General features: G+C 40.2%; 1 protein-coding gene across 9 annotated transcripts in view; it reads left to right on the top strand.

Moving 5' to 3' along the window:
• The window catches only part of ARL15 (ADP ribosylation factor like GTPase 15), a 553,398-nt gene that overhangs the window by 266,080 nt on the left and 274,857 nt on the right, over positions 1-12,461 (top strand). The window contains exon 1 of one of the 9 annotated variants that reach the window (XM_019464336.2): positions 5,906-5,930. The exons of the other annotated variants lie outside the window; for them this stretch is intronic. Within the exon in view, the coding sequence (XP_019319881.1) occupies positions 5,922-5,930 (9 nt within the window). The 5' untranslated portion in view covers positions 5,906-5,921. Of the gene's footprint in view, positions 1-5,905; positions 5,931-12,461 lie in introns of those variants that run through there. 9 annotated transcript variants of the gene reach the window in all.

Here is a 12,461-nt window from a genome sequence, read left to right as displayed (position 1 = left end):
TCTGGAAAGCCGTGGGTGTGAATTGAAGACGAAACCAAGGAAATCTGTAGGGGTCATGAGGATCACTTAGCACCCCTTGGCCTACTCTGTTTGGAAGCCCTGAGGTGGCAACAAGGGCTTGGGGTTGTGTATCCCATAATTCTGCAACTGAGCTGCAAAATGGGCAAGGTAAATCCAATTGGGGAAGGTAGGATTTTTGATGTTCTAACAAGTAATGTTTAACCCTGTGAGAACAGTCACTGTGAAAGTATAATGGTGGCTCAAGTTATTGAGTTGTCCTTGGGGCCCCTCTGTCAGAGTGTGGGGAGGAAGAGAACTTCACAGAAAGTTCGTCAGCTGCAGTTGAAAATGTCCACCACAAGAGTGAAATTCATGGCCCCTGAGTCGCGGTATTCCTGTATTTTCCCTGCAGTTACACCATAAGGTGATGTGAAGACAGAATGACACTGACCTCTCCCTAACCCTAGCCCAAGGTTACCCTTTCTAGAGACTTGGTTTATAATTGTATCAACTACTTTGTGAAAGAGGATTTTCTTTTTCTGTCCTCTCCATGTAATTTCCAGCACCCTAAACTGGTCTGTAAACATCTGTTGATTCCACAGCCTGTTTCTTAATTCAAGTCATGGCATAAGTTTTTCCTTCTCCGGGGTTTTCGTGTCTTGGCTGTGTCTCAAAGCCTGAGGTAAGCAAATTTGGATGTAGTGCCTCTGACGAGGGCTTGTCGTTTTCGCTCCACCATTATGCTCTGTGTGCTCTAAGCCTTTTAAAATAGCTGAATGTTTTCAATAAGTGAATGAGCCGCCGCTGTTGGGACTTGCATTTTTCTCCCCCCAAATGTTGAAGCACTGACTGAATCTTGTCGGTGCAAAGCATCCAGACCTTTTTTATGGACTGCCCTAGACGGATTGCTTGTAAGAAATGTAGGCAGGTAAAAGGATTAGTTTTAATTACGCTCAGAGCTAGTGTGATCATGAAGCAGGGGCAACCCCTCCTGTTGAGGTGCTTTTTCTGTGACACCGGCCTTAAGACATTACCTGAAAGGCGAGTTAAAAGAGCAGTCACTTAAAGTTCTTTCCTTGCATTTGTGAGCTGTTTCTCGTTACCTGGAGACTATTCAGGCAAGTTCGCGCTGCCGTTTCACGATGGAAGTCCAGATTAGTATTTCCTCCCCTTTTCCTTCTGCCTGACACGTGCAATTCCTAGTTCTTCTGCCAGCACAGGTTCAGAGTGGTCTCCTCACGTGAGACAAAGATGGGATCTAATTGACTTACTCCACATGCGTTAACATCTAGAGAGACCAGGAGGACTTGGTCACCTAAAGAGGGAATCCACTCGGGACCTGGGAATGACCTGCCCTCCTTACTGTTTCTGTTGGTTACTCGTTGGGGAGTGGGGGTGAGGGTGGGGGGCGCAGACCAAGCTGAGTTATTTGAAAGTGGGATGGGGTAAGACCGAGACCTGATCTTTCTCACTTTTGTGCTTGTTTGCCTTATATTTTCTATAAGTAAAAAGACCATAATTTAAACATTTTAAAGAGATTATATATGGCAAAGTTGGACCAGTATGTGTGGCAGTCAACTATTTCTTTTTGCTGTTGATCTGAATTCCAAGCGAAATTTCCCATGACGTCACAAGAATGTTTAACTGCTTTTTCGTTAGGGTCCAAGCTATATAATTTTAACAGTTGAGGCTTGTTTACCTGATTAGGGTGTACAGACCTGAGAGAGGAATATGGTCTGAGAGAAACTTTAACCTTTGATCTGAGTCCTGATTGCTTTTTTATTGCCGAAGATGCCTTTTGAAAAAGAGTTATGAAAATATCCCTGTATTCTTAAATATTCAAATTTAAATTTGAAACGGTAAAAGTGACTTTAAATAGAATAGTGATGAGTTCAGTCTAAAATAAGTTTCTTTTAAATACATAGTTGACCTCCTAAATTTTAGTCTTGGACCAGCCAAAATGCTCTATAAATTTTAACTTCAACAAGTAATTTGTGTACCACATGCTGATTCCCTTGGGCCATTCTGGTGAGCTGCAGACTCAAAATCTGCTCAGTTTTGAAATGAACTGTTTGTTTTTTTTTTTTTTTTTTTTTTGGAAAACTATTAGATCATATAAAAGTGAAAAGTGTTCTATGACCTAAAATTTCATGATTTTGAACAATAAAGATAGAACACGTAACTGGTGGAGAAGTGGAAGAGAACATCTGAATGAGACCTGAAACTGACTAGGCTTTGCCTCAGAGGTATAGAATGTTTTGTTCTTGGCTGTTGAAGAGTGTTCAAACGATTTGGACTGCGCTAATAAACTTCAGTTTAATGTGTTTTAAGTTAAAAAATGAAGAATAAAACAGAAAACCAATAACACCACCAATATTAAAGGAAGTGCTAATCTTACCAGTCACAAAGAGCTAAAAGCAATACATCTGTTTCCTGCAAATATTACCCTACCACCTGGAACAGGTGTCTTTACTGCTCAAGAATCAATATAATATATTTACTGGTGTTTTCTTTGGAGTTTAAAATTTTCACCCTTTATTGTAAAATTCATATGAATGAAAATACAGTAGGGCTGATGATTTGGTTTCCTTTTCTTCCTTCACTCCTCATTCCAAGGAGGCTTATATAAGTAAGCAGTAACTCGAATATAAATAGATGTTTGTTCACATTTGTAAGACTTCTATTTCAATGGATGTACTTAAATCTCTCCTAACTTAAAATTCAGCATATCTCACTATGGCTGTTACATAATTTCATGTTTTAATAAAGAATGAGAGCTGGCATGAACATACAAATACCAAAATGTTGAATAACAACCAGAATCTTGTGTTTTCTATTCTACCCGTACCAAGAACAGAAATTTTAATAATTGTATAAAATAAGCTTGAAGTAGCATGGTATAACGATAGCAACGATGATTGTCTTATTTTGGGCTCCTCTAACAAAGCAGTGCCGAATGAGGGGCTTAAACAACAAATGTTTCTTTTTCACAGTTCTAGAGACTGGAAGTCCAAGAGGAAAGTGCTAGCAGATTCAGTGTCTGATGAGGGCCTGTTTCCTGGTTCATAGCCCAGTCTTTATGCCATGTTCTCACGTGGTGGGAGGAACAAAATTGTTCTGTGACATCTTTTATATAAGGGCACTAATCCCACTCATGAGAGCTCCATCCTTAAGACCTGATCACCTCCCCAAAGCCCTACTTTCTAATACTGTCCTATCAGAGGTTAGTTAGCATTTCAAATTACGAATCCAAAGGGGAGACCTGAACATTTAGCCCATAATATTAGTAATTAGCACTTACTGCTTTATTGCCAAGGTAATATTCTGAGTGCTTCGTATTATAATCAACTTAATCTTACCAATAACCAAATAATTATCATCATAGCCCCAGATCATAGTCCCAAATATCATCAATTGTCCCAGAGAAGTGAAATGATTAGCCACGGTGGCTCAGCTAGTAAGTAATGGAGCTGGGCAAGAATCAAACCCAGAAGTTTGGTGCTAGAGTTTGAGCTCTCAACACCTAAATGGTAGAAAAAGTGCAGCCCACAACCCCCATCTCCCACCAAGCAAGGCTGCAATCTTTTTGATTAATGTTTTGGTATTTTGAGGGTTAAGTATTTTCATCTAGCTCTAAAGTCTAAATTCTGTATGGTTTAAAATTAACCATGTAACAGCCAGCTGGAGACTGGTTACATCAATTTTGGGATGGTCATACAGTAAAAATCTGTGCTGACATTAAAAAGAATCAACTGTTACTACACAGAGGATTGTCTGTGATAAATTGGAGAAACAATTAACTAGGTGTATATATGCATACAGGGATCACATTTTTGTGTAAAAAGAGAAAAAGGTATATATATACTAGCATATGCATAAAAAAAAAGTTGAAGGACCAAACACCCATAATCTTTAGGAGGTTAGAGTGTGGAGGAACTTTTACTTTTCTTCCTTATTACATTTGATTGATCAAATTATTCTTTACAAGTATTACTTTGAGCATCAGAAAAAAAAAATAGAAAAAAATCAAATGGACTAGAGAGAACAGAAGTTTTCCTAAAACATGAAGGGTTGGGCGAGTTTTTAGATTAATGGAGACAATTATTTCCTTCTCTAGCCTGTGAAGATTTTTATGGCCTCCATTGTAGCCATAAAATTGTAGCTGTTTAAATCCTATTTTGTAAAAAAACAAAAACAAATTCCTATTTTGTATTCCTGTTAAAATTCTCTTTGCAGGATTCCTTATGAATAAAAACAGGGTAAGGGTTGGATTCATTTTATTTCCCACGTTTTTATGGATTATCTGAACACAAAATTTTAATGTCTCTTTCTGTTGAAAATAATCCTCTTGAGTCTTGCTGCCCAGGTAAATGTTGACTACAGGTTGCTCGATTTTGAGAGGAACAGCCCAATTATGGGGATGGGGGGATGTTAAGAGGAATGTATAGCTGTGACTCAAAACTTCTGATTCTAGAAGCTTTCAAGCAGCTTTATCTTTTTTCCTTCTATAAATCAAAATATTCAGACAAAGGTTTTCATTCTTACAAAGAGCAGTTAGTATGTAAGTGTTCATATCTCATTTAAATTTTTAAGGTTTTTTTGTTTTTAAAGTTTGAGAGCGAGTGGGGAAGGGGCAGAGAGAAAGGGGGAGAAAGAGTCCCAGGCAGGCTCTGCACTCCTCTCAGTGTGCCAGTGTGGGGCTTGATCTCACAATGGAGAGATCATGACCTGAGTCAAAATTAGGAGTCAGACTCTTAACCAACTGAGCCACCCAGTCAGTTTTTAAAATATACTTTAAGATATATACCTTAAAATATATTTAAAAACAAAAATTAAAGTGAGCTGTCCTATATCTGTTATTCTTACAAGATAGTTTTCAAAGTCTGAGAGCAGGAATACCTTCTTTAGATCTTTCTGAAACATGCAAGTAAATTACCAATTAAAATATGGGTAGTGAATAGAGAATCTGCTTCAAAAAAAAAATGAGTGTGAAACCTTCATATTTTCCATTAATCCAATCTAATCTTGATTCTGGGCTATTGCAATGGATCTATTCAATCTGCTTGAGATCAGCCATGTTTAATTTTGTTCATTGATTGACACATTTCACGAACGTGCTGTCAGACGTGATGATGCAAAGTTGAATAAATGATTTAGAATTAAACCTTATATGTAGTAGGGGAGAAAGACATTCAGTCATTTGGACATGTGTTGGCTTGACTGCAGTGTAGTAAGTAGATCATTAGCAGCATGAAATAATGAGAGTGCAGAGTGTAGCATGAGCCCGGAATGGGGAGGTGGAGTTAGGGAAACCTGGGCCATGAGAAGTGAGAACAATATTGCCTCTTGGATAAGAGGAATATGGATTTACTCTCTGAGTAAATAATCATCCTGAGTGTCTCAGGAGGTCTGCATATCGTTTCCGACCACTAGTAGAGGTGGGGACACCCTCCTGTGTGGGACACCCCACTCTGGGCCAGCCCTTTGGGAATCAAATCGCATGACTGAAGGTCTTCTCGGGAAGTTCGTGCAGCTGAAAGTAGAACTCTTCTGCGGTAGAAGTTAGATAACGGATGATTCATTTTTTGTATATGATGTATCAGGTATGCTGAAGTAGATTCTTTCCAGGCTTTAGCCTTCTAGACAGTGTTTAACCTATAAATAACAGTGTTTAAGAGTACAAAACTATGTAAAGTAATGCTGTCTTCTATTATCCAACCCCTCTCCTCACTTTAGCCTAAAGGTAGATAGTGCTTCCCCCTACCCACCCCCCCCCCCCCCACAGGTCAAAGATTTTTATTAGAGTAAAACTAGAGAAAGATTTTTCATTTTAGGTGGCTGGAAAGTACATCCAGCTGAAAACCATCAACCATTTAGACTACATGCTTCATTTGAGTTGTGTTTCTGGATGCAAGTCAAGTATGACAACTGTGAGTTTCATAACTTTTCTAACTTGCTTCAAAAATGCTTTGGGGCCAAAACAGTTCTGAGGTCTTTTCGTCCTCTCCTGGTGAGGCCCTCTGGAGGTTATCAAGGTCAAGACTATGTTGCTGGGTTTCGGCACCTTCCAGGAGAGATGAGGAAGCCATGTGTCTTAGGCTTGCTTCATCTCCTGTCCTTGCCTATGTTCTCCCAGTCATGATTGTCACTTCTTGTTCAAGGTGAACATCTCATTGGGTCCATGTCTCTGACAAAGAGAAACCAATAATGTGTTATGTATTTTGTCTGCTTTAGCAAAGCTCAGGTCCTTTCATTAGAGTTGCAGTTTGTAGACTATGGAGAGTAAGTTAAGGGGAATACATTCTTGAGGGTTGAGTGGATAAGGAGGAGCTACGGAAAGTAATAGTGGGAATAATTCCAGTGAGTGACCGTCACTGTCAGGATTCTACAGGGTTCACGACCATAATCTCCCAGTGAACACTCGAATCCAGGTGGTATTGTCTGTTTGGGGAATTATTTGTGGTGTTGTCATCAATGCTATCTCAGCTGCAGGTTATTAATTTTTTATTCAATCTTGGTTAAGGATAAAAAACTGTATAACCATAAATCTGAACAACTTATATAGAGCCATATGAGCTATTTCAGTGAATCAAATAGTTGATTCAAAACCTGTGTTGTGCTAGACGTAGTACTTAAGTTGAAGCAGTTATAGTTCTATCAAGAAATAATGAAAGTGTTGGATGAGCACTGGGTATTGTATGTAAGCCAATTTGACAATAAATTATGTTAGAAATTAAAAAAAGAAATAAAGCTTGGGGTGCCTGGGTGGCTCAGTCACTTAAGCATCTGACTCTTGGTTTCAGCGCAGGTCATGATCTCATGATTCGTGAGTACAAGCCCTGCGCCAGGCCCCACCCTGACAGCATAGAGCCTGCTTGGGATTCTCTCTCCCTGCCCCTTCCCTGCTCGTGTGTACGCACTCGCACACGCTCTCTCTCTCAAATAAACTTTAAAAACATAGTGAAGGCTCTATTGTAAAACAATAGGGATAGAGGATGTATACTGAAGAAATATGTAAGAGGTAGAACCAGTGGGAATGGGGAGCCTTCATGAATTGTGGGCAGCGTGAATGAGAAAGGAGTGAGGATGTTTAAGAGGTTTCGAGCTTTGGATGATGGGTTCGATGGTGCCATTTACTAAAGTAGGACAGAGAGGAGTGACAAACAGATGAAGGAATTAATGATCAATTTGGGTGTTTGAATACCTAAGGGATATCTAGATAAAGATGTCTCACAGGAAGCTTAAAAACACTAGTTTGGTTCTCCAGAAAGATTGAAGCCTGAACGTAGAATCTGGAAGTCATCAATATAGTTGAAGGAATGAGAATAGAAGGAATGGCCCAGGTAAAACACCTCAAGGGAGAAAGAGTATTTGGACATGAAGATAGGCCCTGCATTTCCATCTCTACTATTCCATTGAGATTATCAAGATCACCAACATCCCAGCTATTCCCAAATATAATGGTTATCTGTGTGTTCTGATCTTAAGTTACTACTTAGAAGCATTTATCTTAGTTGGTCACTGTCTCCTCCCTCTTGAAGCACTTCATTGTTCTTTTATATCACTGTTTTCTAGTTGGTCCCTCCCCCCCCCCCATCAGTCCCCTTGGTTTCTCCTCTTGTGCCCAACTGTAAAGGTTTGACAGCTCCAGAAGTCTGCGTAAGCCTCCCCCTTCTTTGTCATTGGCATGACATTAGTGCTGTAATTCTAGAGGAAGACAAAATTGACAAGTCGGATAAAGGTTTAAGATACACCAAAACCAATAGGATAGGATTTAAGAGGATGTGTTTCTTCTTCACAAAAAATATGGATAGAATATAAACTCCATTGACCTCAAACTAATAGGCTAGGAAAAAATCCAAATATGCTTGTAGAGGATCTATGGAAACTATTCAACAAATCAGTTTAAAAATGAACCAGACCATATTCTAGTTGCTAGGGATACATCAGTTAAAAACCTGCAAAAGCTCCTGCCCTCACAGGACTACCATTCTAGTGAGGGGAGACCGACAAACCAATGAATAAGCAAGTTAGTGAGTATGTAAGAAGATCAGTGTGGAAAAACATAACAGGAAGGAGGGGATAAGGACTGTTGTGAGGAGGGAAGAATATACTTTTCAACAAAGAGTAATTAGAACAGGTCTCACTGAAAAGTGATGTGTGAGCAGAAACCCAAACCAGACAAAGAAGTGACTGTGAATCATGTGTGTATCTTGGGGAAGAACTTTCCAGGGAGAGGCAATGGCAAGTGCAAGGGCCGTTAGGTAGGATTGTATCTTGTGTGGTCCAGGAACTGCCAAGAGACCAGTTTGCCTGAGCAGCTGAGGGATGAAATTGTAGGAGGGGGCGGGGATGGGAGGGATGGAGGTGGCGGCCAATTTTATAGGACCTTACAGTCTATCAGAAGGGCTATGATTTTTATCTTGAGTTGGATCTGTGGCCTTAGAGGACTTTGAGTAGAAAAGAGCTATGCTACATTTTAACAAGATCTCTCTGGCTGCTGTGTTGTAAATAGATTCTGGAGAGGGTAGAGTGGAAGCAGGAAGCCAGTTGCAAGACTGCATAGTCCCCCTTAGCTGTTGGGGATACAATCCAAGGCCCCCAGTGAATGCTGGATACCTCAGATAGTATTGAACCCTATATATAGGATTTTCCGGTACACAGATACCTATGATAAAGGTTAATGTGTAAATCAAGTGTAGTAAGAGATTAATAGGACAATTATAACAATATACTGTAATAAAAGTTATGTGGATGTAGTCTCTCAAAATCTTATTAGACTGCACTCACCTTCTTGTGCTGTGAGCTAAGATGCCTGTGTAATGAGACGAAGCCGGGTAAATGACGGCTGCTACTGACCTGCTTGGGATACTCTAGAAGGAGGATCATGTGCTCCTGGAGTACAGTCCATAGGGCGTAACAGTGCAAGGTGAAGCCATAGGGGAGGGGAGAATAATCCAGGCAAACAATGATTGTGTCTTAGGCCAGAGTAATAAGGGTAAAACATAAGCAGTAGTTAGATTCTGGATATATTTTGAAGCTATTGCTGGCAGAATTTCCTGATGGATTAGAGTGTGGTTTGAGAGAAAGAGAAATACCAAGGATTATCCCAGGGTTTTTGACGTGAGCATAAATGGGAGTTATTGCAAAGGGAGGAGGAAACGGTTGGGAACAAGTTAGAAGTGCTACTCTGGGTGTGTTCAGTTTGAGATGCCAGTTAGATATCCAAGTTGGAGACAGGTGGACTGGACATTTGCATATGAACTCCGAGTCTGTGCTGCAGGTACAAATTTAAAGTTAAAAGCTTCTCAGGGTACTTGGGTGCCACATTCGGTCAAGCGTCAGACTCTTGATATCAGCTCAGGTCATGATGTCACAGTTTGAGATCCAGCCCTACCTCGGAATTCTCTCTCTCCCTCCCTCTCTCCTTCTCCCCAGCTTGCACGTGCGTGCGTGAGCTCTCTCCCCGCCCCAACACCCCACCCCCAAGAAAAAAAACAACTTTAAAAGCTTCTAGAGACATGGAAAGAATGTGACTAGATGAGATCAACAAAGACTTGAATGTAGATAGAAAAGAAGTTTTAGGTCAGCCTCAGATATTCCAGTGGTAAGAGATTGGTGAGATTAAGCAACTAGAAAGGAGCTCCTTTCTCAGAGAAAATCCAGAAGAGGAGGAGTTAAGTGAGAAAGCTGTGAGGAGGAAGCAGTGAGAATTGTGTTAATTGAAAAGGACCTGTAAAAGCATGGCTGAGATTTGACCATGGGATCTAGTAATGTGGACATCACTGGTGACCTTGAGAAGAAGAGAGCACCTGGTAAAACCCTGATAAGAGTAGGTTCAGGACAGGAAGGAAAGAGAGGAAATAGGATTCTTGTAAGTTGTCGAGCTCTAACAGAAAGCAGAAAAACAGAGAAAGTGTGTCCTAGAGAGAGTCTTTCTTGCTTTCCTCCACCTTCTTCCCCCCTCTTTTCCTCTAATCCTCCTTTCCTGGTTTGAGAAATAGCAGCATGCTGGGTATGGGTGGGAATTACCCAGGAGTAAGGGGAATTTTGATCAAGGGGAGAGGGGAGGGGATAGCTGGAGCATTACTCTGAGTAGGCTGAAGGGAATAGAATCTGGTGGGAAGACTGGTTTTTGAGAAGAGCAATACAGTTCATCCTTAGAGCTAGATAGGAATCCATTAAAATGCAAAGAAATGCAAATCTAATGAATTAATGAAATTAGGTACAACCTAGAAGGGGTATTGCTGATCCAAATCTCAGGGAACAATTAAGTAATATCAGCTTGACTCTGGGGTAGATGCCCCTTAACAAAACCATTTTTAAGGCCTGGCATTTCTATTAGAGGGACTTGAAAAGGAATTCTATACATGACTGATAAATATTTCAGTGAAGAATCCAAATCATGATTTGCTGTCAGAAGTCTTTGGTTGAAATTTAGAATTATGTATAGACATGAAGTAAATCAAACTCTAATTATTGGTAATTTCATGGTAAATTTGAAATAACATTTCAATTTTTTTTAAGTTTATTTTTTTGAGACAGTGTAAGCAGCAGAGGGGCAGAGAGGAGGAGGAGAGAGAATCCCAAGCAGGCACCACACCCATCAGCATGGAGCCTGATGCCTGGCTTGAACTCATGAACTATGAGATCGTGACCCGAGCCGAGATCAAGAGTCAGTCATTTAACCAACTGAGCCACCCAGGCGCCCCTTTAGTTTTTGCAATTAAAATATTTTTCCTGTCATGACAGTTTAATTGTGATTCTAATTAAAATGTTCAAATTGAATAATTGATTTAAACTTGTGATTTTAGTATAAATGTTTTTGTAATCAGAATTGAAATGTTTGAGAACTTAAGATTTACCAAGTTTTATGTTTAATTTATTGGCGTTATAAAAATTTAGTGCTTGGAAACATTTGCGTTAAGCAATCAAAGTGCTTTAAAAAGAAAATTGACTATATTAAATTTATAAATACAAGTTTAAAATTTAAAGGGAATTTAATGAATTAAGTTTGTTAATGGGACCAAATGTTAAAGTCCCCAATAAAAGTGATTGCTCTAATAGGCTAAGTTTAGAAGTACAATGATGGGATTTGTAAGAAGCATAAGGAACAGTGAAGTTTTTACATTTTGGCTTTAATAATTTGAATGTTAGTTTGCAAAAGGGGTCATTTCTTACAAGAATACCAGGAAAACTCCTGTTCTCCTCAGTGTATATAGCCTCCCCAGGTGACATCATCCCTGGCTTAAAAACTATCCAATGATACTAGTATTTATTATATCAATGCTGATCTCTTCAGAACCCCAGACTAATAGGCATTCAAAAGTAACTAAAACCAAACTCGTAGAGCATCTGGGTGGGTCAGTCGGTTAAGTGTCTGACTCTTGATTTTGGCTCAGGTCATGATCTCATGGTTCGTGGGATCAAGCCCCACGTCGGGCTCTGTGCTGACAGCTCAGATCTGCTTGGGAGTCTTTCTCCTTCTCTCTGCCCCTCCCCTGTGTGCATGCTTCTCAAAATAAATTTAAAAATAAATACAATAGAAGACTAAACCTCCCCAATTCTTTAATTTCTTTAACACTCAATACCCCCCAAACCTTAATTCCTTAGCTGTTAAAGCCAAAACTCTAGGTGTCATTCTAGATTCCTCCTCATTTTAGTTATAAGACGACTCCATCAGAATCCTGGCCAAAAAAAAAAAAAAAGTCTATTCAAAGTGGGTAACTTGAAGAGAGTTAACTAATGGGACTGTACAAAGATGTGGATACTGTATGAGGAAACCACCCTTAGTCCCAAAAGGGCAAAGTGAGGGAACCCTTTTGGGAATGCAGAGACAGGGCTGAGTGGAGGGGACAGCCTGATTGGAGCTGTGGATGTCACTCTCAGGATGCAGCAGGCCCTCACTGGCCCTGCAAGGAAGGAGCTGAGGGAAAAAACAACAACACCCAATTTGATTCTTTTTCCCATCTCTTTCTGGTACCTCCACCCTGTGCAATCTGACTAGAAGCCAAGGCTCGGGTACCCATCTGTGCAGTCCGTAGAGGTGAGCCTCCAGGCCCACAGAGCAGGTTGGAGAAGAGCGGAGGCACGCCAGCACAGAAGACACCAGCACAAAGGCTAGTAAAGCCTGCAGTCCATTATTTCTGGGACAGACCTTAGTTATTTTTCCCCTCACATATTTTCTACATTTGGTGTCCATTTCCTATTAGAGAGATCTTTGAATTCCACTTTTCTTCATGGTTTATGACCCTTTTTCTGTGTCTCTAACCTTCCCCCCCCCCTTGAGCAATGATGCCCCCATCACACCTTAGGGTACCATGGCCTCCTGAAACACTCTACTAGTCAGGCAGAGGTCTTGGAAGGTTAGCCCAGAAGTCTTGTGAACTACTAACCTTTTTATGACCAGATAATTTGACTGTTAAGTTGTTAGAAATTGTGCTAAAACTGAAGAGATTTAA

The sequence above is a fragment of the Panthera pardus genome, unplaced genomic scaffold, assembly GCF_024362965.1.
Source record: "Panthera pardus isolate Hobbes unplaced genomic scaffold, ASM2436296v1 HiC_scaffold_2, whole genome shotgun sequence".
NCBI lineage: Eukaryota > Metazoa > Chordata > Mammalia > Carnivora > Felidae > Panthera > Panthera pardus.
Note: the sequence above shows the minus strand (reverse complement) of the source record. Positions and strands in the feature narration are given on the sequence as shown.